This window comes from Myxocyprinus asiaticus, chromosome 6 (assembly GCF_019703515.2).
Source record: "Myxocyprinus asiaticus isolate MX2 ecotype Aquarium Trade chromosome 6, UBuf_Myxa_2, whole genome shotgun sequence".
Taxonomy (NCBI): Eukaryota; Metazoa; Chordata; class Actinopteri; order Cypriniformes; family Catostomidae; genus Myxocyprinus; species Myxocyprinus asiaticus.
Window position 1 is genome coordinate 45,546,638 of NC_059349.1, and position 27,971 is coordinate 45,574,608.

The 27,971-nt window shown below is 38.2% G+C and overlaps 2 protein-coding genes and 1 pseudogene across 2 annotated transcripts in view; 1 reads left to right on the top strand and 2 right to left on the bottom strand.

Annotated features, from left to right (window-relative positions):
* Window positions 1–4,304: 4,304 nt before the first annotated feature.
* LOC127442748 (mitochondrial ubiquitin ligase activator of nfkb 1-A-like) lies at window positions 4,305–7,303 on the bottom strand (annotated as a pseudogene).
* Window positions 7,304–10,909: 3,606 nt separating this feature from the next.
* Window positions 10,910–25,688, top strand: LOC127441914 (dol-P-Man:Man(5)GlcNAc(2)-PP-Dol alpha-1,3-mannosyltransferase-like). Its single transcript, XM_051699479.1, has 9 exons — window positions 10,910–11,105; window positions 11,472–11,571; window positions 18,333–18,480; window positions 18,562–18,722; window positions 18,950–19,070; window positions 19,213–19,418; window positions 21,886–21,961; window positions 22,280–22,425; window positions 23,612–25,688. The coding sequence occupies exons 1-9, from the start codon at window positions 10,928–10,930 to the stop codon at window positions 23,778–23,780; spliced, it is 1,305 nt and encodes a 434-aa protein (XP_051555439.1). The 5' UTR covers window positions 10,910–10,927; the 3' UTR covers window positions 23,781–25,688.
* The window catches only part of LOC127441911 (von Willebrand factor A domain-containing protein 5B2-like), a 36,296-nt gene continuing 32,391 nt past the window's right edge, over window positions 24,067–27,971 (bottom strand). Inside the window, exon 22 of the mRNA XM_051699475.1 lies at window positions 24,067–27,893. Within this exon, the coding sequence (XP_051555435.1) occupies window positions 27,258–27,893 (636 nt within the window). The 3' untranslated portion in view covers window positions 24,067–27,257. The remainder of the gene's footprint in view (window positions 27,894–27,971) is intronic.

The following is a 27,971-nucleotide window of genomic DNA, read 5'->3' on the forward strand; positions in this document are numbered from 1 at the left end:
CCGAGCGTTTCAGACAGAGGGCCAAAAACAGGGTGGAAAATGATCATATATTACTAAATTGTGACATCACTGGACCTCAGGGAAGATAATAAAATTATTTTTTTAAAAGCCCTTCATCACCCCTTTAACAGGTTTGACTATTTCAGTCATTTCTGTGAGAAAAAGTTTGGGGTGGGCCTTTTCCGTTCCAAAATGACAGTGCCCCGATGCACACACCTTTGGCCACATAGTGTACCATAGTATTCTTTGAAGTACCTTGGAGTACCATTTAAATTACATGGTATATGAATCTGTAAATCATACCATAACTCACAAAAAAGTACCAAAGAATACTATAGTGCCATTGTATTCATGGATGTATCTTGGAGTACTATAGAAATACCACGGAACACGAATTTCAATATTGTATGGTATTACCATCTGATACCATCCTACCATCTCAAAAACAATAAATGTAATTACCTTTCTTTGTCTCTTTCTTTTATGCTGATTCTATAGCTACTCTTAGAACATGGCAGTGCGTTACTGCAGGTATTGTTGACTTTTGAAGTTGCATGTTATGTTCCTTATTTGTAAAAGTTACATCTTTGTTAACCTAAACTCATGTTTGGCTCCTAATTGCAAAATTGGTTATCTGTTGTATTCAGGTCTTCAAAGTGTATATAAATAGTTAAACTCCCTTAAGAGTAAAAGGCAAAAGACACAGAACAGTGAGATTTCTTTATCTTTTTCAAAGAGGGGTATTGATTAATGGAAATGAATTTCCTTTACTTTTCCGGAGTTTGACCCCTCTTTGCCCTCTAGTGGTATATTTTAAGATGACAGCCACTGTTGGTAAATGCAGCGTCATTAGAAAACAATGAACGTTGCAGCTCAGCTTGACCTTGGCAAAGGCTTATTTTCCAAGTATTCATCCTGCATCTCATTAACTAATATTTAAGATAAAAGACTTAAGTTTGGGACAAGAGAAGGGAGGGCTGTTGTGAATAATTTTGTTACAGAGTTTATGTGTAACAGGATCACTGCAGCTGTTACAGTGGAACACTTGGACGATTCCTTGTTGACACATATCTCTCTCCCCACCCCTAGATCATAAGCCCAAGTCGGTCAGTAGCTTTCCATTCCCTATTGACTGTCTGCATGAAATGTGGGCCATTTTGTAGCTTATTCTGCTTAAAGGGATAGTTCACCCAAAAAATGAAAATTCTCTCATCATTTACTTACCCTCATGCCATCCCAAATGTTTAAGACTTTCTTTTGCAGAACACAAACAAAGATTTTTAGAATAATATCTCAACTCTGTTGGTCCGTACAATGGAAGTGAATGGTGACCAAAACACTGAAGCTCCAAAAAGCACATTAAGGCAGCATAAAAATATTCATAAAAATCCAGTGGTTTAATCCACATCTTCAGATGCTATGCAGTCGGTTTTGGGTTAAAACAGACCAAAATGTAACTCCTTTTTCATTATAAATAGTAGTTCCCTTGGCGATCATGATTTCAAGCTTGATTACACATCCTACCGCGATCTAGCACTCTGCGCACGTGTCAACAAAGTCTTTCTAGCAAGTCAGTCCACTTGGTAGCCAACTTTGGAATGCTCTCGGACAGCTATTTTTCTATGTAAACAAGCGGCATACAAGAGCAACTTCTATCTTCTTGAATGGGAAAAGACCGAAATCTCCAAAACGGTTGGTCAAGATTACAATCAATAACATATTTCAAATAAGCAGTAAAATCTGTCAACACTGGAATCATAAATTGTTTCTTTACCTCAGATTACGCAAATAAATAAATAAATCCCAGTTTGTAAAGCTAATGCGCATGAATGTTTACAAGTTTATTGACAGGCGATGTCTGTATCTTAAAGGTGATTGGCTCTTTTACCTGTAAGGTGGGACTTCCTTTCTACATCCGTTGACCGTTCACATTTTTCCCATTCATTTTAATAGAAGTGGCTTGTCTCTGTTAAATAGTCTCTGTTGTCAAGCACTAGGAAGTCTGTTTGAGCTTGAAATCATGATTGTGTCTAGAGACTGCAATAGCAAGATTTACAGTGAAAAAGTAGTTACATTTTGGTCTGTTATCACATGAAACCTTGTTCAAGGCTAAGAACTATTAGTTGCAGAATTTTCTAAAATGCTATGGAGAAAATAAATGGAAAATACACTTTCGGAATCCAGTCCAAATTTGCAGGAATAAAGAGCAGCTGTTTTTATTGGCCCAAAAGATTCCCATAAATGTAACTGTTAAGCCTAACATCTGCCATTGAAGGAAAATAAATAAAAAATTAAAATACATTTTCATTTAAAGACATATTTCATTAACCAGGTGCTTTCAATTATTAAATAAGGCACTAAGATATATAAAATAAAAATTACATTTCTAGTTGCGTCTGTTATAATGTGCTTTTTGTATATCAGAACATCAGGTTGATTTATACCAGTACTACAGCTGAAACAAGAAAATCAATTCAATACAGGGTATAAGCCTCCTGCTGATCTCACAAAGTAAAAAAAATAAAATAAAAAAAATAAAAATATAAAAATAAAAAAAATTATATATATATATACACACACACACACACACACACACACACACACACACATATATATATATATATATATATATATATATATATATATATATATATATATATATATATATATAGATAGATAGATAGATAGATAGATATATATATATATATACACACACACACACTACCGGTCAAAAGTTTTGAAACACTTACTCATTCTTTATTATAATTTTTTTTCACATTTTAGAATAATAGTAAAGTCATTAAAACTATGGAATAACATAAATGGAACTATGGGAATTATGTTGTGACTAAACAAAATCCAAAATAAATCAAAACTATGTTATATTTTAGCATCTTCAAAGTAGTCACCCTTTGCCTAGAATTTGTAGACATGTACTCTTGACATTTTCTCAACCAACTTCTTGAGGCATCACCCTGGGATGCTTTTTAAACAGTATTGATGGAGTTCCCATCTATGTTGGGCACTTATTGGCTGCTTTTCTTTATTATTTGGTCTAAGTCACCAATTTCAAAAACGTTTTTTTTAATTTTTTATTATTAAATTTTAGTTTTATAATGAAATAAATTAATATGGTGGCACAATTATATTTTTGTCTACAAAACTAATTTCAAACATTTAAGCATACGCCTTCAGATCAAAAGATTTTTAAGATCATGAGAAACATTTCAGTCAAGTGTTTCAAAACCTTTGACCGGTAGTGTGTGTGTGTGTATATATATATATATATATATATATATATATATATACTATAAAATATATTTTTACAAAAAATAACCACATTGACTTATTTAAACAATATAACCATCTGATACATACATGTCATAAACAGGAAGTCAGAGAAACTATCTCTGTTTCATCCATTTACTCTTATTAGTATGGACAGAGTCACGTGAGATTTACTGCATGAGATCAAGTAAAAAATCAAAGCATGCTGGCACTGAAATTATATTTAATCCCAAACTGTGTAATGATGACAGCTTTGAGCTTGGAAAGACTTGACCTTTTCCGTAAAACTATTAAACGCTCCTATTTAATGCAAACATTTATATGTTGAATAGAAGAAAGTGATTGCACCACAGACTTTAACGTCACATCTATAAACCTAACAACAGCATGAACCTTTAAAGGGAGAGTTTACCCCGAAAATTATTATTCTGCAATCATTTACTCTTATGTTGTTCCAAACCCGAATGACTTTCATTCTTCCATGGAACACATGAGGAGATGTTAGGCAGAATGTTAGCCTTAGTCACCATTCACTTTCATTGCATCTATTTCCATACAACGAAAGTGGATGGTGACAGACTGCAGTCATTCTGCCAAACATCTCCTTTTGTGTTCCATAGAAGAAAGTTTTGCAGGTTTGTGAGGGGGAGTAAATAATGACATAATTTTCATTTTTGGGTGAACTATCCCTTTAAATGTCTCTTGTAACAATCTACAGTTAGCATTCACAATCCTACAGTTTTGAAGTTTGTGACACAAGTAAGTGCGTATCAGGACTCTGTTGTTTGCTTATTTCCAAGGTCTGCTGTTCACTGCAGGTTTTGAAGTTTATAACACTGTTCTGAAGTTTCAGGCTATTTCTACAGGCTGTAAAGATCAGCCACAATAGTCTAAATCCAACTATGTCCATTTTTATACCGTTAAATCACCTCCTCGCCCATGTTAAACTTGCTTAAATAGCCCTAGAAGTTCTCTGATAGGCCTGGAACCGAGGTTCATCACATATTATTAGATATTCAGGCCTGGTATAAAGGCACCACTTGACTGATGTTCTGTCTGCAGATGGGGCAGTTGGGTTGTGGCAAGGCCTGATAGCAGCAAAAACAGCAGCACATGTGTCCACAGTGCAGCAACATGCAGCTTCTTGGATTACTTAAGCATATTACACACGCGTTCTCTGTATCATCCACACCGTTTTCCTCCTCCCCTTTTTCTCCTGCACCCGTCAACCCAAACTCCCTCCTCATCTTCCCCTGCTCCCACTGCAGCTTCAGGTGCCGGTAGTATCTGCAGCCCGCCCACAGCATCACAGCCACGCCTGCCAGTGCCTTCATGCTTCAGTCGCAGGGTCTCAAATTCCTCTGTGCTCAGAAAGTATTCAGAGCCATCAGTGGGTGGGCGGAGTTTGGGGAGGCGGTCCGTGTCAAGGATGAGCTCGCCCACCGCAGTCAGTGATGCTCCCACCTTCAGCATCTCTTCTGTCTCCAGTTGACCTTTGGGCTTCTCTCCGCTCAGGTACTGACCGATCAGGTCCGTAAAGCCGTAACTGGCCTGGTGGAACTTCTCGTGCACGATTTCCATCTTGGGGCCGATGGCCTCCAGGGGGCAGAGCATGCGGACAAATGCTTTGTTCACACCCAGCAGGTTAAAGGGCACAGCATTCACACACTGGTGAAGGACACGCTCGCTGTCTGTCCTAAAGGATAAGGAGGATAGTTGTGTGTTTTTGGAGGAGATTTTGAGAAAGACCATGTAGATTGAAGCCCTGTTAATATTGTCAGCGACTTGCAACATCAAAGCGACAGGAGACCATTCATTATCAATGAGAGCTGGTGACTTCTGGCGACGGAAGCGACAGCGACCTTTGCTGACAGGATGTGGGCATGTCAAGAAACATGACAACATTGAGAATTTCTTTTACTTTTTGCAAATGCTGAGCGATATCGCTGATATCTTGATAGATTGTTTGTTTTGTTTATGATACGATGCGTTGAGCACTGCTGCAGTTTATATAAAAACACTCTCCCATGCAGAATGTTTATTTTTGGAGGCAAAACAAATACAAATACAAAACAAAAATAATTATACCTTAATTTTAACGGGAATATATCTTATCTTCGATCAGATTTTCTAAAGCTGTGGTCACTTGTGCAGTCGAACAATAACGTTAGAGCGACAGCTCTAGAAATGCACACTAGCGACACTGAGTACAGAGACCAGTCACATCCAGCAACAAAATTGCTGGCAATGTAAACAGAGCTTGAGGTATATAAAGTGACTCCAAAAAGTATTTGGAATGCCCAATTCCCACTACCTAGTAGGTCCTCGTGGTGGCGCGGTTAGTCACCTCAATCCGGGTGGTGGAGGACAAGTCTCAGTTGCCTCCGCTTCTGAGACAGTCAATCCACGCATCTTATCACATGGCTCGCTGTGCATGACACCGCGGAGACTCACAGCATGTGGAGGCTCATGCTACTCTCCACGATCCACGCACAACTTACCACGGAGCCCACTGAGAGCGAGAACTCCTAATCATGACTACGAGGAGGTTACCCCATGTGACTCTACCCTCCCTAGCAACTGGGCCAATTTGGTAGCTTAGGATACCTGGCTGGAGACACTCAGCACGCCCTGGATTCGAACTCACGACTCAAGGGGTAGTAGTCAGCGTCAATACTCAATGATCTACCCAGGCCCCCAAGTATTTGGACACTTAATCCATACTAAAACATTTATGAATGTCATTGCAATAGATTACAAAATATCAAACCAAGTGGCATTTATTTAGAAAAAAGTCATCACAAGCACGCTTTTTAAGCTCAGTTTTTTAGGCTCTAAATTGTACAATATAAAAGAAATATATTTAAAATAGGACCAGAAAAAAACACATTCTAGTTCACAAACTTCAATGGAACATTTCCATTGTTAATGTGATGGTAACAGTAAATTGGATACAAGAAACTGTTACATTACTTCTGAGATAAAGTCTAGCAGTAATTGCTTGCAGATGCCATTTGTCTCGATATTTTGTTCTAATGCAATGGAATTAATAAGTTTGAAAGTTTCCCCACTGTATAATTATAATAATAAAGTTCTAGGTCTTTACCAGGTGCGTGCCAAACTGTTCCAGACCAGTTTATGTTCCCGAAGGAGTAGTTTCTGGATGACACCAATACTTCCTTCCTGAAACTGACTCCTTAAAGGTTCCATTATAGGCTGCAGTGTACCTAAAGTGAAAGGGAAAGAAAATGACAATGAACTAATGAAGAAGAAGAAAAAAAGGAGTGATAGAGAGAAGCAGAGGAATGCGCAGGAAAGACAAAGTCTAACTTTAATTAGAAAGAATATTTTGGTGAGGAATTAAGATTACCCTCGATGACCACATACTGCAGACACTTCCCAGGTGTGGCATTCAAAAGATCTGCTAGCTTCTTATCCAGTGGTAGTTGTGGAGCTTCACAAGATCAAAAACAAACACCTTTTCTCTTTGATTATGAGTAATTATTAAGCAGATCCTGATGTTTTCCCTCATTCACTTAGTAACTTGTCATTTAGTACACTTGAAATCTAAAGCACTTGTTAGTACACTATTTGCGGACACAATTAGGTAAGTGTCTTGCTCAAGAACATTATGTTGGTAGGGACTAAACCCATGACTTTTGTATTACTAATCTAGAGCCTAGTCTAGCACCAGCAGTTATGAATTATTGATTTGGGTATCAAACAAAATTCTTGTAAGCAATAACTAGAGCACATTTTGACATTAAGGTAGATGAGACTTAAACTAAACAGTGCTGAATCTCTCCTGTAAAGCAGGGAACACAGCAATGTCACTCACATTAAGCTTATCCACGGATTTGCGTTTCTTCCTGTAAATGTAGAGATAGAGACCAGAGAAGGCCACACTCGAACCCAAACACACCACCTCCAGTGTCCGAATGGGGAAATCCTCCTTCTTCCACCTCTTCCTCTTGTCTACTCTTATGAGCACAGAGTGTGATAATTTAATTGGCATTGATTCATTTAGAACACTTTTTTTTAATCCAAAGCAATTTGGGAATAATACAAGCAGAAGCGATATGAGCAGAATATTTGCTACAGGTACATCTCAATATCTTTTTCAAGGGTAGTCTATTCCAGAAAAAAGGTCAGCTGGTCTAGCATAACACTGTAAAAACTGTATAGTGTACAGTATATCTACAGTATATTACACATTCATTTTAAATGGCCCTGCAGTGTGACAAATTCGTTTTTTAAAACATTCCATGTAGTATCTTAATTGATGTGAGGTAATAATAAAAGCTGCATTCATACTTATTGTAATTATAAAATAATCCGAAAATGTTTTAGATAGAGCACAGCATATCACACCACAGGAGATGTCAAATTTCCAAAATTATTTCATGTAAAATACACTGTTATTAAACAGCAGCAGCAGCAGCAGCAGCAATAAAAACAGTTGGTCTGATTAAATATGTGACCCATATGAACTTTAAAGAATTTAAACTAATATTCTGGTCACTATCACACATCTACATGGTCATAAATAAAAATGTAAGTTTCGTTTGAAACAAAAGAACTGAAATTGCTGTGAATCAAGTGCAGAATTTCACCTTTAACACTTCAAAGATCCTCTAGGATTCTTTACCGGAAACTGCGATGTTGTTTGAGTCACGTGGTTTGTGAAAGCGTGAGGTGAGGTACCTTTTTTGGGGTTGCTGTGAATTTTGCCTGATTATTACTCGCGGTCATCAAATGTCATCAACACCCCTTTCGCGATTTAACTTATTTTAAGCTATGCTTTAATATGATTATTTTAAACCTTAGTTTCACTCGCTGGCATTTCCATATTAAAGGAATATTTCGGGTCCAATACAAGTTATGTTCAATCGACAGCATTTGTGGTATAATGTTTATTACCAAAAAAATTATTTCGACTCATCCCTCCTTTTCTTGAAAAAAAAAAAAAACAAAAATCGAGGTTACAGTGAGGCACTTACAATGGAAGTGAATGGGGGCCAGTTTTTGGAGGGTTTAAAGGCAAAAATGTGAAGCTTATAATTTGATAAAAGCACTTACATTAATTCATCTGTTAAAACCCATGTATTATTTAAGCTGTAAAATTGTTTAAATCGTCATGGCAACAAAGTTGTAAAATTGGCTATAACTTTACACAGAAAAGGCTTGTAAGCGATGTTATCACACTAAAATCATGTTAACATGCATATTATTTGTCTTGTGACTATACTTTTGAAACTGAATATTTAACGTTTACGGATTGGGCCCATTCACTTTCATTGTAAGTGCCTCACTGTAACCCAGATTTAATCTTTTTTTTTTTTTTTTTAGAGAAAAGGAGGGATGTGTCTAAATGAATTTTTGTGGTAATCATTCTTATGCCACAAATGCTGTCGACTGAGCTTAACTTGTATTGAAACCTGGAATATTCCTTTAACCACAAATGATTAACAAGTTTAAAGTTTCTCACGATTTAAATTTAAATAGCTGGGAGGATGCTCTCATTTCTCAAACACATCCATATTTCAAAGTACTGTAAGGACCATTAAAATGAATAGGAAAAGGATAAGAATCAAATTATTCATCTTTCTGTAGTAAATGCAAACATTTTATACAAATATTACTTGAGAGAAAACAGGTGAAAAACAGCCATTTAGCACACTTGAAATCTAAAAAAAATAAACACATCAGAGTCCCTAGCAGGGGTTAGTGCAGTGTTTTTCAATTCTGTTCCTGGAGCAACCAGGCACATTTTGCATAATCTGACACATCCAATAAAGGTTTTGAGTGCATTTTAATTATCTGATTAGTTTAATCAGGTGTATTAGAGAGCAATCCTAAATGTGCAGTGAGGAACCCTCAAGAACAAGACAAGAAAAACTAACATAGGAAGTAGACCCAGTATACCTAATTAAACGACTATCATCATATTTTTATCTTTAAAGGAACATTTCAGCCAAAAATTAATATGATGTCATTATTTACTTTTGGTTTGTTTCCTCACAAAGATCTCATACGACTTTGTAAGACTTGAGCAGGCTCAGGCGGAATAGTCATTTTATGGAAAAGATCTGTATAAAATATGATTTTAATAAATCTTTTGTGTTCTATGGAAAAAAAATAACATCATACAGGTAAATAATGATTAAAATATAAAATAACTTTTGCTGCAGCACTAGCAAAAGAAGAGCCATTGTACTATTCGTACTTAGGCCATCTGTGTGGCTGAGTTCGAATATACACTATATTGCCAAAAGTATTCGCTCATCTGCCTTTAGACGCATATGAACTTAAGTGACATCCCATTCTTAATCCATAGGGTTTAATATGATGTCGGCCCACCCTTTGCAGCTATAACAGCTTCAACTCTTCTGGGAAGGCTTTCCACAAGGTTTAGGAGTGTGTTTATGGGAATTTTTGACCATTCTTCCAGAAGCACATTTGTGAGGTCAGACACTGATGTTGGACGAGAAGGCCTGGCTCGCAGTCTTCGCTCTAATTCATCCCAAAGGTGCTCTATCGGGTTGAGGTCAGGACTCTGTGCAGTCCAGTCAAGTTCTTCCACACCAAACTTGCTCATCCATGTCTTTATGGACCTTGCTTTGTGCACTGGTGCGCAGTCATGTTGGAACAGGAAGGGGCCATCCCCAAACTGTTCCCACAAAGTTGGGAGCATGGAATTGTCCAAAATCTCTTGGTATGCTGAAGCATTCAGAGTTCCTTTCACTGGAACTAAGGGGCCAAGCCCAGCTCCTGAAAAACAACCCCACACCATAATCCCCCCTCCACCAAACTTCACAGTTGGCACAATGCAGTCAGACAAGTACCGTTCTCCTGGCAACCGCCAAACCCAGACTCGTCCATCAGATTGCCAGATGGAGAAGCGTGATTCGTCACTCCAGAGAACGTGTCTCCACTGCTCTAGAGTCCAGTGGCGGCGTGCTTTACACCACTGCATCCGACGCTTTGCATTGCACTTGGTGATGTATGGCTTGGATGCAGCTGCTCGGCCATGGAAACCCATTCCATGAAGCTCTCTACGCACTGTTCTTGAGCTAATCTGAAGGTCACATGAACTTTGGAGGTCTGTAGCGATTGACTCTGCAGAAAGTTGGTGACCTCTGCGCACTATGCGCCTCAGCATCCGCTGACCCCGCTCTGTCATTTTACGTGGCCTACCACTTCGTGGCTGAGTTGCTGTGTTTCCCAATCGCTTCCACTTTGTTATAATACCACTGACAGTTGACTGTGGAATATTTAGTAGCGAGGAAATTTCATGACTGGACTTGTTGCACAGGTGGCATCCTATCACAGTACCACGCTAGAATTCACTGAGCTCCTGAGAGCGGCCCATTCTTTCACAAATGTTTGTAGAAGCAGTCTGCATGCCTAGGTGCTTCATTTTATACACCTGTGGCCATGGAAGTGATTGGAACACCTGAATTCAATTATTTGGATGGGTGAGCGAATACTTTTGGCAATATAGTGTATGTCTGTGGCAGAAATAGTAAGAGTAGTATGGTAGTATGCCATTACGAACTCGGCCCATGAGTTCAGGCGGAGGACTTTTATTTTGAAAGTCAATGTTTCCGGTGTCGCTGACTTCACCAAAGCGGCCAACATGGCAGGAGGCAAGAAGAAATCCTCTTCTGCGCCGTCAGCACTTCAAAAAACACTTTCCTCCATATGGCACGACAAACACATGGTTTTATTCAAAGTCGAGTACACGTTCTTGGTTACAGCTGTCCTTTGGTTCTTGGAAATTGGGATCAACATATGGGTGATCCAAAAAGTTGCATGTGAGTGCAAAAGAGACTGACTTTCACATGATATTTGAATGATTATAATCTACACTTTATTATTCATTTATGGATCTGCACAATAAAGAAAAATTATCTTAAACAATCCTTAGCCGGTGTGCTGGTCTTAGCTGGTCTCCCAGACTGTTTGCTGGTTTTAGAGGGTTTAGAGGGCTAGTAGCTAGACACTGACACCCTGATATCAGTTTTCTTATAGGCTAATTTGACAACATGACACTGACTGGCAGTTTGCAAAGAGGTTGAAATCATAATGCCACAGTGACTGCTCTATTACGTGGAGTAGTGTGTAATATTGACTTTGTAATCCTATAGATTGTGTCATAATGTAAGTTATTGTGTGTGTAGACACGGAGATTGACTGGAAAGCGTACATGGATGAGGTGGAAGGAGTTATTAATGGCACTTACGACTACACGCTGCTGAAGGGAGACACTGGGCCTCTGGTGTAAGTATAAACATTCTTATATATATATATATATATATATATATATATATATATATATATATATATGTGTGTGTGTGTGTGTAATACATTGTATGTTAGTTTTGTTAAAGTTTAATTAAGAGAGAACTTTACAAAAAGTCTTTATATAAAGAAAAGAATGTAGTGAAGTAAAACCACCTTTACAAAATTATCAAAAAAAAAAAAAAAAAAAAATACCCTAACTAATGGTTATACCATGGGATTTTGGACCCTACCAAGGGTATTCTTTGAAGTACCTTACATTTCAGTTTAAGTACCATGTTATATGAATGTGAAATCAAGCAGAATCACCATGGTATTACCATCTGATACCATCACTGAACCATGGTAAACCATGTTAAAGTTACAACAGGTCCAGTTTCTAAATTTCCTTCCTGGCAAAGGTCTAAAAAAATCATAACTTGCCCTGTCTCAATATTACCAATATTGTATGTAGGAAATGAAATAAGCAATGTGCTTTTCAGGAATGTTTACTGCAAATTTTTAAAAAATGTAGTGTCTCTGTCATTTTGAACCCTGTTTATATCTCTATTTAGCACTGTCCACTTGTGATCTCCTGAAACGCATCTTAACCCTTTAAGCTCTGAGGGTGTTTTTTATGACTAACTGTTTCAGTGTCATACCCTAAATTAAAGGCTTATAACTCAACAAAACAACAAGGAGGGTCAAGTGTTTGGTATCATTGTAAAGAAAAGTTTTCAAATTTTTTAATGATATAGATTATGATAAATTATGAGACTCTCAGCCTAAGAAACTGCTGAAAAAAAAAAAAAAAAACTTGAGCCAAATGTACTTTTTTTCTTATTTTTCTGATTTGACATTATATATTTCTAGGTGTAAATAAGGTGGCTCCGAAAAACTGGTTTGGTTTTGTTCCCAATCATGTTAACTGTAACAGAGTAAGATTTTGTGTCAATTCAACAAAGCAATCAAAAGTTATAGCATTACAAAAATAATTTATCCTAGTGTACAAAAATGTCTCCATGTGTTCAAAAGCTTCTCCAAACAAATAAAACATAATAATTGTACATACAAACTAATTACACATTCAAATACAACAATGACTAAAGGTTTGTATGGTTTTACATGACATTGTTTTATTAATGAGATTTCACAGAATGAGTGCCATGTCCTGGTGGCCAAATGTAACAATCACCAATCACATGTCTCTCTGCCCAAATATGGATGACTTTTTGCACCGATCTGAACCCAATACGACTGGTCTAGTGTTCCTTGATGCTACATTATTTCCAATTACGTCATCTGATCCAGGAAAGCTAACGTTTTCAGGCAGACTGCAAGATGCCAGATGCTGTGTACACATTGTGCTTACAATTTTCTAATGATCTATGCATCCGATGTGTGTGGACTTGTTTGAAAGCCTTCTCTAATCACCTCCTCTAAGTAATGGTATGTGATGTTTTATGTTTATGTTAAATGCATAAACACCTGTTCACATGAAACATAAATGTCAGAATCAGAATGAGCTTTATTGCCAAGTATGCTTACACATACAAGGAATTTGTCTTGGTGACAGGAGCTTCCAGTGTACAACAATACAAAAACAGCAGCAAGACATAGATAATTATACACATACGTACAGACACACATACATACATACACATGGGTAGTACAAATCTAATACAATATGTTATGTACAGTGTAAATACAAATGTTATGTACAATGCAAATGTTTTTTTGTTTTTTTTCTTCTTCCCAGAGGAATGAAATGGCAGAAGAGGTTGGATGTGTTGGATAAATATAGGAAAGACTAAACTGCGTATTGCACATAGTTATTGCTCAATGGGGCAATTTAACTGTTCATGAGATGGATAGCCTGAGGGAAAAAACTGTTCCTGTGCCTGACGGTTCTGGTGCTCAGAGCTCTGAAGCGTCGGCCAGAAGGGAACAGTTCAAAAAGGTAATGGGCTGGGTGAGTGGGGTCCAGAGCCTTTTTCCTCACTCTGGAAGTGTATAGTTCTTGAAGGGGGGGCAGGGGGCAACCAATAATCCTCTCAGCAGTCCGAAATGTCCTTTGTAGTCTTCTGATATCTGATTTCATAGCTGAACCAAACCAGACAGTTATTGAAGTGCAGAGGACAGACTCAGTGACTGCTGAGTAGAACTGTATCAGCAGCACCTGTGGCAGGTTGAATTTCCTCAACTGGCAAAGGAAGTACAACCTCTGCTGGGTCTTTTTCACAGTGGAGTCAATGTGTGTCTCCCACTTCAGGTCCTGTGAGATGGTAGTGTCCAGGAACCTGAATGACACAACTGCTGCCACAGTGCTGTTTAGAATGGTGAGGGGGGTCAGTGTTGGTGTGTTCCTCCTAAAGTCCACAATCATCTCCACCATTTTGAGCATGTTCAGCTCAAGGTTGTTATGACTGCACCAGTGAGCCAGCTGTTCAACCTCCCTTCTGTATGCAGACTCATCGTTATCACGGATGAGGCCGATGACAGTGGTGTCATCTGCAAACTTCAGGAGCTTGACAGAGGGGTCCTTGGTGATGCAGTCATTGGTGTAGAGGGAGAAGAGTAGCGGGGAGAGCACACATCCCTGGGGGGCACCAGTGCTGATTGTACAGGTGCTGGAAGTGAATTTCCCCTGTCTCACAAGCTGCTGCCTGTCCGTCAGAAAGCTGGTAATCCACTGACAGATAGACATGGGAACAGAGAGCTGGAATAATTTATTCTGGAGTATAGCTGGGATGATGGTGTTGAAAGCCGAACTGAAGTCCACAAAAAGGATTCCTACATATGTCCCTGGTCTGTCCAGATGTTGCAGGATATGATGCAATCCCATGTTGACTGCATCATCCACAGACCTGTTGGTTCGATAAGCAAATTGAAGGGGATCTAGAAAAAGTCCAGTGAAGTTCTTCAGGTGGGCCAACACCAGTCTCTCAAATGATTTCATGACCACAGACATCAGGGCGACAGGTCTGTAGTCATTAAGTCCTGTGATTTTTGGTTTCTTTGGGATGGGGATGATAGTGGAACGTTTGAAGCAGCATGGGACTTCACACTGCTCCAGTGATCTATTGAAGATCTGTGTGAAGATGGGGGCCAGCTGGTTAGCACAGGATCTAAGACATGCAGGTGAAACGCCATCTGGGCCCTGTCAAAGACATACTTAGCTATTACTCGATATATTTTTGTCTGTGAGTAAAACAAATAGGCTGATTGTATTCTACTCTTTGAGAGCTTTCCAAAAACATATGACACATGGCTATTTGATTAGTTAGATGCTTTACTGATCACAATAATATGCACAGTACATAAATTATTAAAACGGAAGTCTTGCAAACATTTACATTGTAAAGTAGAGCTTCTAAGCTTTCAAACAATACCTATTTTGTGTTGGTCAAGACTGCAGTTTTTAATACTTGAGACAATTATTTTTTTCTCGTGGACCCATCTGAGCTTAAAGGGTTAATACCAGCGGTAAACTGGGTCTCTGTATGCTATTTATAATCGTTTTAATTTATGAGAAATAATTTACAGGCTGAGTGATCTGTGCCATGCTCCAGTAATTGTTGATGACCTCTAATGTATGGCCTTACCAATTCATTCTAAATAGAGCCCGACTGATATAGGATTTTTGAGACCGATGCCGATTTTAGAGAGGGAAAATTCACAGATTACCGATATGGTGGCCGATATATTTAATTTTTGAGCTGGAATGAAAACAGACCTTTTCTATGTGGATTTTTCACCGATTTTGCACCGATATGACTATGCAAAGGTACTTGGAAGGCTGATTTCTTAAATATTTTTTATCAAAGAATATTTGACATTATTATGATACATTGTCAACAAATTCTAGAAATGAACACTGAGAAAATAAATAATAAATAAAAATACAATAAATAGCTAAATAAACATCAGTACTGTTTAGTATCAGTCAATTGCTGACCATTTAAATAAAGAATAAATAAAAATAAAATAAATAGCTAAATAAACATCAGTACTGTTTAGTATCAGTCAATTGCTGACCATTTAAATAAAGAATAAATAAAAATAAAATAAATAGCTAAATAAACATCAGTACTATTTAGGATCAGTCAAATGCTGACTATATTAATACTGCCGAGTCAAGATAAACAGATAAGCATCGGTGTTACACCGTATTCTGCTATACATGTTCAGGGGAAACTTTCAACGGTGGAAAACCAGACTTTTAAATATTACATTTTATAAATAACACGACGTTTACTCATTAGCTTCCACTCAGCTGACAATATACTAGTTTCCATCCAATTTTCGCGCTATTTTGTTATCGACAAAGTGAAAATGCGTAAACATTTTTTTGCGAAATTTGCCGTCTTCTGCCTGTTTCCATTCAAATGACCTTTTATCGATAAAAATGGTGTGCGTGACAACGTCATGCCTAAACACTTTGTCGCATACGTTTTGGTTTATCGCAAAAGAAATCTGCCCTTAAGCCGTTTCCATACAGAAATGTGTGTTTATTGCTAATTCGCCTCCCAGATGTCCCTAATTTTTTTCCTCCCAAGTTTTGGGAAAATGGGGAGAGTATTGAGACAATTCATTGAAATTAACCAGCTAAATGTCATTTTAATTTCACAAATAAATGCAATTAGAAGACGAGGAATTGCAATCAAAAGGGAGCAGTGTCCCTTCTGATAGGACTGTAATATTGGTCCTGATGTTGCGCCTATCGCAGGTTGTCACCGGTTCCGACCCGAAAGCGAATCATCATGGCCCTGTTCAAGCTGGCAACCTGCACCAAGTAGTGGGGAAATTTTCGGTCTTAGTATAAGGACCTTCCATTGATGTGTATATGCTGTGTGCAGAGCTATTAAAAAAAACTGATGCGGTGTAATATCAGGGTTTACATATGATACATTCCTTATATTCAATAGGCTATTTTAAACAATCATCTAATCTAAAGCATTACCATCACAACTCCATTATGTCCCACAACTTTTAACGACCAACTGAACTTGATTATCATCTAAAAAAATCTTTAGCATCGTAATGCAATTTATATTTTTTGAAGAAGCTCCGCAAATGCGATCCGAGGTAAAGAGAGTTAGATTTAAAATATTTAAAAGTTTTAAAATGTTCAAAAGCTAATTTTCTGAAAGTGAACTCAGCATTGGACAAATAGTTCTGATAGTTTATAGTCTTGAAGAGTAGAAAATGTCATTCATCCGACTTTATTAGTCTGCAGAACAGGGTAAGGCTAATTTAAGTTTGTGTAAAGAAAAGGCATATATAGGTCTAAAAAAAAAATGTTTTTTCGTTTGGTAATTTATTTAATTTAATACAGGGAATTTTTCCAGCATTTTTTCAAAAGCTAAACAATAATTTAATATAATTGTTCTATATGTTAGTGTTCCAAAAAAGCCCACTGAAGCTTTTCTTCTAGTATTGTGTATTTATTTTTTAATATAAAACATCTTTGTGCACAGAAATGATGTTTTTTGTATTATGGGCTAATTCTGTGACTGCCATCTATTATTTTGAATGGTGTGTAAAAGCAACTTTAATAAATAAACGGATGTCTTCCACGATTAAATAAATTGCAAAGAGTGGCCATTAATTTGTTCTCCGTGCATGATACGAGATATTTGTGTTGGCACTCCTGGAAGTGTCATGTTTGCAGTGATCGGATCTTTATGCCGTTCAGATCAATCCATAATCACGTACAATAAACTGGCTTTTATGGATGTATACCTTGTCGTCATGATTAACACAGGCTAACGATTGGTGTAAACTCTGTCATGTGACACTACATTTTTGCGTTAATGCTGATTTTCTCAACAAAAAGTGTTTCCAAACCAGTTTTTCGCAACATTTGAAGTATCGACATAGAGTTTATGCGCTAGAGTTAAACGGAAAAATATTATGTCGTTAATTTGCGTTTCCATCAGCATTATTTTGATGCGCTAAAACTTTTTCTTGGATAGAAACGTAGTTACTGAAAGTAGCTATATGATTCGCTAGTTAGCTATAAGCTCATTGTCATGGAGAGTAAGACGGATGTTGTTTATTTTACTTTCCAGCATTGTGTCTCACCAAATACGTAAAAACATAGCATGAAATCAACACTCATCAGACACAATCCACCACTGCACCGTTATCTACTGAGCTGCAAAAAGATGCTCTGATGTTTACCTTTCAGTCTGTTACATTACTGACAGCACTGACAAACTATAGCTGGCTAATAGCAAACAGACATGAGTGACATGTTTGTCAGGGACAAGGTTAATGTTATATTAGTTATATTGAAAAGGGAAAATGGGTCATTGTTTATTAAGTTTCCAGTACGTATTTCACAAACTAGTTAACTTACCGACACACAGCTCAACTCCACCCTGTCTGCAGAGTCACCGTCAGTTCAGCTCTGTAAACAGTGGAGTCGGAGCGCACTCTGCTGGACAAACTACGCTATGACACCAATTCTAAAGCATTGTTTTCTGCATTATATGCTCTGAAAAAAAGTTTTCATATTGGCGCATATTGGTAAATTATACGCCGATACAGATATATCGGTGAAAGGCTAATATCGGCCGATATATCGGTCGGGCACTAATTCTAAATGAAGATTGGAATTTAAAAAATGTTCAGAATGGCATTTGGAAAGATGATTTTTTTTTTTAAGTTGCTTTGGAGAAAAGAGTCTGCTAACTGAATAAATGTTGAAACTTAACCACAATTCATTTGCTGTATTCTATGTGTGTATGTTTCAGGTATCCAGCTGGCTTTGTGTACATATTCACTGCAATGTATTATATCACTGACCATGGACGGAATATTCGTCTGGGCCAGTACCTGTTTGCTGTCTTCTACCTCGTCACTCTGCTGCTTGTATTCCGCATTTACCATCGCACCAAAAAGGTGGGACACCTGCGTTTTGATCGTGTTTCTGCTATCTGTATATTGTGCTTTTCTGTGTTTAATTTATTTTGCTCTTTGTAGGTTCCACCGTATGTGTTTTTCTTCGTCTGCTGTGCTTCGTATAGGATTCACTCCATTTTTGTATTGCGTCTTTTTAATGATCCAGTGGCCATGATGCTGCTTTTTGGAGCCATCAGTCTCTTCCTGGATGGTTGCTGGACTTGGGGATGTGCCCTCTACAGGCAAGTATAAAGAATGTGAACTTGACGTGACACAGGTTTTTAGTTTGTATTTTCTTTCTGTGAGAACAGCCAAATTACTATGCACCAAAGTGGGCCATGCACACAGAACACGGTTTGGCATCCAGCTGCCCTGCTTTTAAATTGTTTATCTATGTGCACTAGATTGATGTCTTACAAGTAGTTTTGTGTGTGCAATTAAAATAAATCTTCCTCTATGCTATGGACAGTTTAGCTGTGTCTGTGAAGATGAATGTTCTGCTCTTCGCTCCTGGTCTCCTCTTCCTCCTCCTGTGTGAGTTTGGTCTGTGGAAAACTCTGCCCAGACTCATTCTCTGTGCTGCCATACAGGTTTGAGACAAGGACACAAACAAACTAACACTTGCACATGCACATATTTATTTATTCATGCGACTGTTGTCTGTTTTATACTGGTTTATACCAGCTTTTCCAGTACCACCCAACATCTCTCTCTCTCTCTTTTTTCCCGCAGCTGTTGCTAGGAACGCCATTCCTCCTGGAGAATCCTGTAGGTTATGTTAGCCGGGCCTTTGACCTGGGCAGGCAGTTTTTGTTTAAGTGGACTGTGAACTGGCGTTTTCTCCCTGAGGAGGTGTTTTTGAGTCGATACTTTCACCTGGTGCTGCTCATGGCTCACATCACCACGTTGATTCTGTTTGTGCTGAAGCGATGGAAGAGGTAAAAAAAAAAAAATATTACATATACTATATATGTATACTAAACTTTGGTTAAAAAAGAGTTTGTGATTGTATTTTTACATGATATTTTACACAACTGTGTGTTTAAAAGTAGTGCTGTCAGTCAGTTAAAAAAAAAATATATATATATATATATATAGAATTTTTTATTACATATGCTGATTAATTAATCACATTTAATTGCGTATGTAAATAATTGCTGAGAAAGCCTCTCAAAACACAATAATTCAGTATATAATGATAAATAGTTATATGTAAGTAATTATAAATATAATACATGTATATCAAAAATAATAATTCAGATATTTAAAATGTATTACATTATTGTGGCAGATGAGCAAAGCATTGATAAGTCAATACAAAAAGTGGCTTAAGAAGGTAATATTTATTTCCATATTATTGTACATAAGTCTATCATTAGCCTACAGTACACAGCAATCCATTTTGCAAATGAAGTAGTCAATCTGTTCAAGATTGGTTCATTATAAGGGCTTTTCTAAGGATGCGTCAATATACACATGCATTAGGCGGACGCTTCTGGAGCATCTCACTTTGGTTGCGTCATGTCAGGGTTGCTGTGTCAAGTTAAACGTAGTTTAAAACTTGTAGGAAAAACGTCTCGAGACTAGTGTTGTACCGATATATCGGTGAGGCCGATATCTGGTATTTTTAAATGATCGGCATTGGCTGTTACATTTTCCAGTTTGGCAAATTAGTTTATTAAGTTGCGACCGCGCCGAGAATCGCCTGCTTGTGTGTGAAGGAGCCATCTGAGACATGTAAATGACCAATCACAGTTCATTTTGTTGTTACGTGCCATTGTGTTATCACAATAATAGACCAGTGTGCAACACAGTCTCATTTAAACGGTCCCACAGAGCCACGACAGAGGTGTTAAAATGTGCTCGGATGTTTCATTTTCTCTCTCTCTTTAAACAGATTTAATTCAGAAACCTCATGAAACTTGCGCAAATCCATTTCCTTCCTGTAAAGCGCTCCAATATATTTCTCTTAAGTGTATTTGTGGGGGCGAGGGCATGGCCGAGTGTTCGTCTGGGGAGAGAGGAAGTGGTAAGGGTTTTCACCTGAGATGAATTGCAGCTGATTGTTCACAGTGAAAGGCGAGGAGATAAAAGGCTGCCCAAAACCCCAGAGAGGGAGAGAGAGAACCCAGCTGACTGTGTGTAGTGTTGAGCTGAAAAGCTTAACGTAGTGTGAAGCAGTGTGTTATTGTGTGCGGCTGAAAAGTGCAGCAATAAATGTAAAGGTAAAGGGATGGGCAAGGAGGCGGCGGGAACCGGCAGAACAGTCAACGTAACTTTAATGACAGAAGTTCAACTTAAAACAACATAAAACAAAAACGCACACACATACAGCGGCCGCGTGTGTCTCTCTCTCTCTCGAAGGGGCAGCTCCGGCTCCCCTTTATCTCGCTCTCCCGCTGATCAGCTGACTCAGCGCCGGCCGTGCACCTTCACTGCCTGGCCACGCCCTCCTCCTTGTCACAGTGTTTTATAATAGCCTGGATAAAAACTGTCTCTCTGACTCACTAATGTTGCACGACGGTCAGGCCCTGACACTACATGCAGTCGATCCGGGCCGAGTAAGCTGGAAGCGGTCAGGAGCTGAATCCGCGAAAGAGCAATTTCAAAGTAAAAGTGCTTCACGTGCGTTATAAGTAAATATAATATTCACTGTGCACTGTATGTACTGTATTTGAAGACTAAACAGAAACCAGGAGAAACTGCTATCTACCATCTAAAACACACAAAATCTTATTTTTAACAATTTTCTATTATTATTTTTACATGGTTAAAGTTTTGTGGGAAAGTTTTAGTGAATATAATGCTAAATAAAAGTTAATTCATTTTAGACAATTTACTCATATACTATTATTTTTTAAATTGTGTGATATATGGGCATTATATTGGCCTATCAGCCACCCTGCTCTCACAAAAAACCATATCGGTCCACCTCTACTCGAGACATCTGCATTCAAATTGTGCCCTGTCCAGCTGTGTTTGAATGCAAGAACTAGTTCTCATCTTGTGCTGTCGCTAGTGTCAAGCAAGCCTGAGTTTGGTTAGTTCTTGCACAGCTGTGCGTTGCCTATACAGATGGAGTTTTGCTTACTGCCCCCTGCTGAAAACAGGTGGTACTTCAAGCTTGAATTGCTCCGATGGTAGGAATATTCCATACAGTTTGGCGACATGATTAATTGCATAAATTACTGACTGACTAAATTACGCACTGAATTAACGTGTTAAATCGAAAGCTCTATTAAAAACTCTCTTGAGTTTCTAGATCTGTTGAAAATTATCCCAATAATAGGGCCTTTTGTGTATGAGCGTATTTAGTCTAAACCAAATTTGCTACCGATCTAGAAACAGAATTTGAATACCACTGGTTTTGATTGTGTCATGGAAAGAAACTGTTGTTTATTACAGGCCTGGGACCAGTATTTGGTCTATTCTAAAGGATCCTTCTGAGAGAAAAGAGACTGTACAGAAGCTCAATGCTGATCATATCCTTTAATGGCTGTTAACAAAGCAAAATAGTTTAATATCTTCAAATAAACCTGATAGACCTGATATCTAGCAAGCGAGTAGCCATGTAGCAGCATGCTTTTATCCAAAGTGACTTACAGTATACTTATAACAGAGACAGTGCCTTTAGAATAACTTGGGGTGGAGTGCTCAAGGGCACAATGATAATAACTAATGGCTTGATCCTTGTGGGGCTCAAAGCAGCAACTTTCTGGTTACCAGCCCTGAGCTTTAGTCAATGCACCACCACACATATGTTATATCAGGAAAACGCTGTTCCTTAATCCAGATCATACAGACAGTTCTGGTTCTGTTCACTTCTAACTTCATTGGGATGTGCTTCAGTAGGTCTCTGCATTATCAGTTTTATGTGTGGTACTTTCATACGCTCCCTTATCTGCTGTGGAGTGGAGGAGTCAAGAAGCTTGCTCACCTGCTCAGGTAAAACACAAACACACACATTTTTCTGGCTGATGTTGGCATTAGGGATTATCCTCAAGTTTGTCTTTCTCTGCTCTTGTAACAGTGAGTAAATGATTGACTAGTTTGTGGATTGTTGTAGTTATATGTGATATATTTGAGCAATAATAGTGTATTGTTGTTGTTTTAAGTGTAGATATTTAATGTGTATTATAAAATGAATAGTTTTGACTCTAAAATCTGATTGGATGAGCTACATTCAAAGCAGTTGTAAAATTGCTAATGTACGCACACCTGAGACCACACATTTAGTTTAATATTAATGCACTTGCAAATGGTAAAAGGCTAAATATACCAGACATTAGGCTAAAGAACTATTTTACTTTTTGATGGTATTATTAGTACAGCATGTACTATTCATTAAACACTGGTGTCTTTTATCATATTGCTGTTGCTGCAGTTTTATAAAAGCAGTAAGCCGTAATTTAAGAGAAGCTATGAGTTGATTTTACCACGGTTAGAGGAATATTCCAGGTTCAATACAAGTTAAGCTCAATCAACAGCGTTTGTGGGATAATGTTGATTACCACAAAAATATTTTTTTCTTTAAAAATAAAAAGTACAAATCTGTGTTACAGTGAGGCTCTTAAAATGTAAGTGAAAGGGCCAGTCTGTAAACATTAAAATACCTTTTCTGTGTTAAGTTATATCAAATTGTAAAACTCTGGTGCAACGACAACATAATGGCTTAATCACTAATATGACCGGAAAAATATGACGATTAAACAGAAGTGTTTTTATAAAATTATAAGCATTACATTTTTTCAAAAAATTGTCCCCATTCACTTCCATTGTAAATGCCACACTGTAACCGTGATTTTTGCTTTTTTTTTTTTTTTTTTAAGAAGGGATGAGTCTAAATTAATTCTTGTGGTAATCAGGTGGTAATTATGCCACAAATGCTGTCAAGTAAATATAATAATTTGTATTAAACCTGGAATATTCCTTTAAGAGAGTTTTAGGCACTCTGCTTCACACAATTCCTAAAAAGACCCTAGACCATAGTAAAATCACTGTAATGCACGACCTTAAGTGACTTATTGATTTATTCATGTTTAATATCTGTAAAGTTTAGGCAGCCTGCTGTCTGGGCCACACTTTCTGCTCTTTGTTTGTTTTTCATTAGTCTATCTTGTGCTGTTTTTAGGGTGTTGATTCTGGGTCTGATAGAGCTGTCCTGGAACACGTTTCCCTCCACCACCTACAGCTCTCTCTCACTGCACGTTTGCCATCTCATCATCCTGCTTTGCTTGTGGCTAAACCCCACCCCTGCTCTTCCAGCTCACAGGTCAGAGAACAAGGCTAAACGCCACTGAACAGTGGCCTGATCAGAGTGCTCGCTGTGTGGGATGATCCTTGGCCTCCACCTCCTGTCTCTGGTCCTGGAGCCCCAAACAGGGGTCATCCTAGGCAAGATTATGATGCTCAAACGGTATTGGTTTGGTTTGTTTACGGATTAATTATACAGTTAATATACTGTATTTGGGGGGGGGGAGAGAGTTTACAATGTTTCTCAGGATTCTTAAGGACTAATGCTCAGTCCTTAATATCTGAGCAGAAAATGTGAACGTTTTTTTTTTGGATCTTTATCGAAAGGACATATTTTTATTTATTGTTATAGCATATCCACGCAGTTGACCTCTGAGACCTAAAGGCTCACAGATCTGCTGATGTCGGCCCATGGGTGCATTATTGTCAGGACTGTTTATTGGTACAAAAGCCTAAGATTATGTAAAAATGCCTGAGTTTCAACTTATGTATTGATTACGATGTCATTAATTTTGATGTCGTTATTCAGGGATTTTGTTTCCATTAAATGTTGATTTTCCAACCATGCACAGCGACTATAAGCTTAAAAGGATGAGTCAACCAAACATAAACTCTCTCATCATGTTATGCATTGAATGTTTGCATGTTCTTCCAAACCTGTATGATTTTCTGTCTCCCATGGAAAAGACATAAGTAGATGTTAGGCAGAACGCTAGCCTCAGTCACTATTCACTTTCATTGCATCTTTTTTTGGAATACCCAATTTCCAATGCACTCAAAGTCCTCGTGGTAGCGTAGTGACTCGCCTCAATCCGGGTGGCGGAGGACGAATCTCAGTTGCCTCCACGTCTGAGACTGTCAATCCGCGCATCTTATCACGTGGCTTGAGCGTGTTACCGCGGAGACATAGCGCGTGTGGAGGCTTCACGCTATTCTCCGTGGCATCCACGCACAACTCACCACGCGCCCCACCGAGAGCGAGAACCGCATTATAGCGACCACGAGGAGGTTGCCCCATGTGACTCTACCCTCCCTAGCAACCGGGCCAATTTGGTTGCTTGGGAGACTCCAGGGGTGGTAATCAGCGTCTTTACTCGCTGAGCTACCCTGGCCCCTCTTCATTGCATCTTTTTTACCATACAATGAAAATGAACATTGACTGAGGCTAACATTCTGCCTAACATGTAATTTTGGGTTCCACAGAAGAAAGTCATATGGTTTTGGAACGACATGAGGGTGAGTAAATTATGACAGAATTTAAATTTTATGTGAACTATTCCTTTAACAAGCTCATAATAGTTTCATGTATAGGGCACAAAGGAATAGCATAGATCTGCTTTTCCATTTCGACAGCCATGAACTTCTTACGTTCTCTTAGTTTTTTTCTGAGTTTGTTTACTGCCTTTGTTCTTTTACTTGTATTATGTTCAGTATGTTTGTCATTTTTCTGTACTGTCCTACAAAGGCAAAATGCAGTAATTACAACAACACCTCAGATTCAGAGAAAATGTAATAATTCACATTTAAATGGACAATCATATTGTATACGAGACATAAGTTTCAACTCAATTTTGACAATTTAATAACTGCATTTTGCATTTGTATGGCAGTAAAGTGGAGAATGGAACAGTGCTGCAATGCTTAATTTTTGGGGGTCAGTTTTTATTTTTCTGAGATGAAGTGTGAATGACTGATCTGATTAACTTTTTTTTTTTTGCATGGTCAGTTTGCTTAATTTCGATGTATAATAACTATACAGCTGTTACAACTGTTGTCCATGATCTTATTCCAGTTTGAGGGTATTAACAAAGCCTAACAACTGGAAAGTTGTGGAAAATGTATCTTAAAACCTTGAAGAAAGCATCATCTGGAATCATTCAAGCATTTTATTGTATAGGTTTTTAAGTGATTGAAAATAAAATGTAATAATTTCATAAAATTCATACTGTAGATCACCACCTCGAGAGTTTTGAGTCTTTGGGATTCCAGCATCCACCATATTTAAGGCAATCCCTGCATTAAATTCATCCAAACAAACCCACACAAACATTATTGCCTCCATTTGGCAAATTTAGTAGCAGATTGTTTTTCTTCTATCTGAAAAGGACAAACAGTATTCCTAACTCAGAAATAACTTGGAAAAGCAAGCAATCAGTGCCACACACAAATCATTGGCAAAAAAACGAACCAAACAATCTTAAGTAATGTACAATTTATCAATGTTTTCGATGACCATTCCCATTGTCAACAGCTCCCAAATGGCATAATACTGACATAATCAGTCATTGTGCTATGAGAAAGTGTTTTAAAGACCTGCAGTGAATAAGGGTAGAGAACTAATGTCTACTACTGCATATTTAGATAGAAGCGATATGATAGGTGTGGGTGAGAAACAGATCAATTTTTAAGGAATTTATTAATATAATGTTTTCTCCCTGCCCAGTAGGTGACTATATACACAAAGAATACGAATCGGCAAAAACAAAAGAACTCCTTAAGAGAGAAGAGCACTTAGGAGGGATGTTTGAAAGTGGAGATTTATAGTAAAAAAAAAAATAAAAAAAAAATTAAAAAAATAAAAAAGAGTAGTTTTAAAGGGCATATATTATCACTTCTTAAGATATGGATTTAACCATCTTATGGATTACTTTTATGCTGCCTTTATGTGCTTTTTGAGCTTCAAGGTTCTGATCACCATTTGGTTGCATTGTATGGACCTACAGAGGTGAGAGATTCTTCTAAAAATCTTAATTTGTGTTCAGCAGAAGAAAGAAAGTCAAACATAGCTGGAATGGCATGAAGGTGAGTAAATGATAAGAGAAGTTTCATTTTGGGTGAACTGTTCTAAGAAAAATTAATTCTGTTCTGCTTTCAAATTCTGCTTGAAGATTAAAACCCAAAAATGTATCTTTGAGCCCAAATAAGCACATTAAAGCTGCTGCAAGTTATTATTGGTTGGACCACGCATAAAATGTCCCTACTATCTGACAGATATCACTGGAATAGTCCTAAGAAATCTCTAGTCAAAGGCCACATCCACACTAAGCTTTTTTTTTTTTTTTTTTTTTTTAACTCAGTTTTCAATTTCCTAATGCCATTGTCATACAAACTATGCTATTATGGAAAAAAATGCTGTTCTAGTGTTGAGGAGTGGTATAAACATAGCAAAATCGATGCGTTTTCAAACTAAAATGTTTAAATGGCGACGTAGCATAAGTCTTGAGATCTAAGTCAGTGGTGGTCTAATGGGGCATTCACACATAAGGCAACAAAATGAACAGAAGTCATTAATTGGCAATACAACAAAGTTAAGTAGAGCTCAACTATGTGCAAATGAGCAGAAATGCAATGCGGTGACTACCAATGGGAGTGTAGACAGTAATCTCATTAGACTTTGGAGACTGCAGCTGATTTGGAACGCCTACAAGCGACCAACAGCATGTGTGAACGCCCCTTAAGTCTGGCGGAAGTTAACAAGATAGCTAAACTCGCTTACAGCAGCTTTAAGTACGAATTTGACTTCCTCACATGTTATTGGGGTTGTAGCAGAGCACGTTCAATTTGATATTTTCATCCCAGTGGCGTAACAACAGAAAAAGCTGCCTGGCTGCCGCCCTCAGCCCAGACAGGTCGACGCCCTCAGGCAGTGATTGACACCTCAACCAAAAATCTGCCTTGGCTGCCACCAGTTCCCACTCCACAAAAAAACCAGCACAGCGATGCTCCAGCCACGCCAAAGCTACCGCAGTGGCCCAACTTGAGCTCTCAACATCCATCTGCGCCAGTTCCTCTCCCCAAAGTTCTGTCGGATCCAGTGAAGGACCTTCAAACGTGTCAGTCTCAGAGCCCCGCCCACTGTCAGCCTGTGGGACTCCACCTAACAGTTTTGGAGACCCCTCCTCCGAGCTGTGGGGGTCAGACCAGAGCTGTTCTTCATGGTGGCGCACGCAGGCATGAAGCACTCTGCCTGTAGTTTGGTCCTGCAGCCTGGCTGAAACTGAACCAGATGCAGGTGGGGAGGTACAGCGGAATGGGGGGCTCAGACTGCTGCGGTGGCTCAGATATGGAGATGCCCTTTTCAGACGCTCCAAAGGAATCTGGATACACTCAGAGTATGACACTGACAGTAAAAACGCACCTGAGGCCAACTGAAGACGCACCTATGGGAACACACGATGAGAAGCAAGTGAGATGGTTTTGCATGCTATTTTTGCATTTTGCAGTGTGTATATTGTGCA

Excerpts from the sequence above, each read along its gene's own strand:
- LOC127441914 (XM_051699479.1), top strand. The coding sequence starts at position 10,928 with ATGGCAGGAGGCAAGAAGAAATCCTCTTCTGCGCCGTCAGCACTTCAA. Across the intron at positions 18,723-18,949 it reads TGGGGATGTGCCCTCTACAG|TTTAGCTGTGTCTGTGAAGA; the intron begins GCAAGTATAAAG and ends TGCTATGGACAG. Across the intron at positions 19,419-21,885 it reads GTGCTGAAGCGATGGAAGAG|GCCTGGGACCAGTATTTGGT; the intron begins GTAAAAAAAAAA and ends TGTTTATTACAG.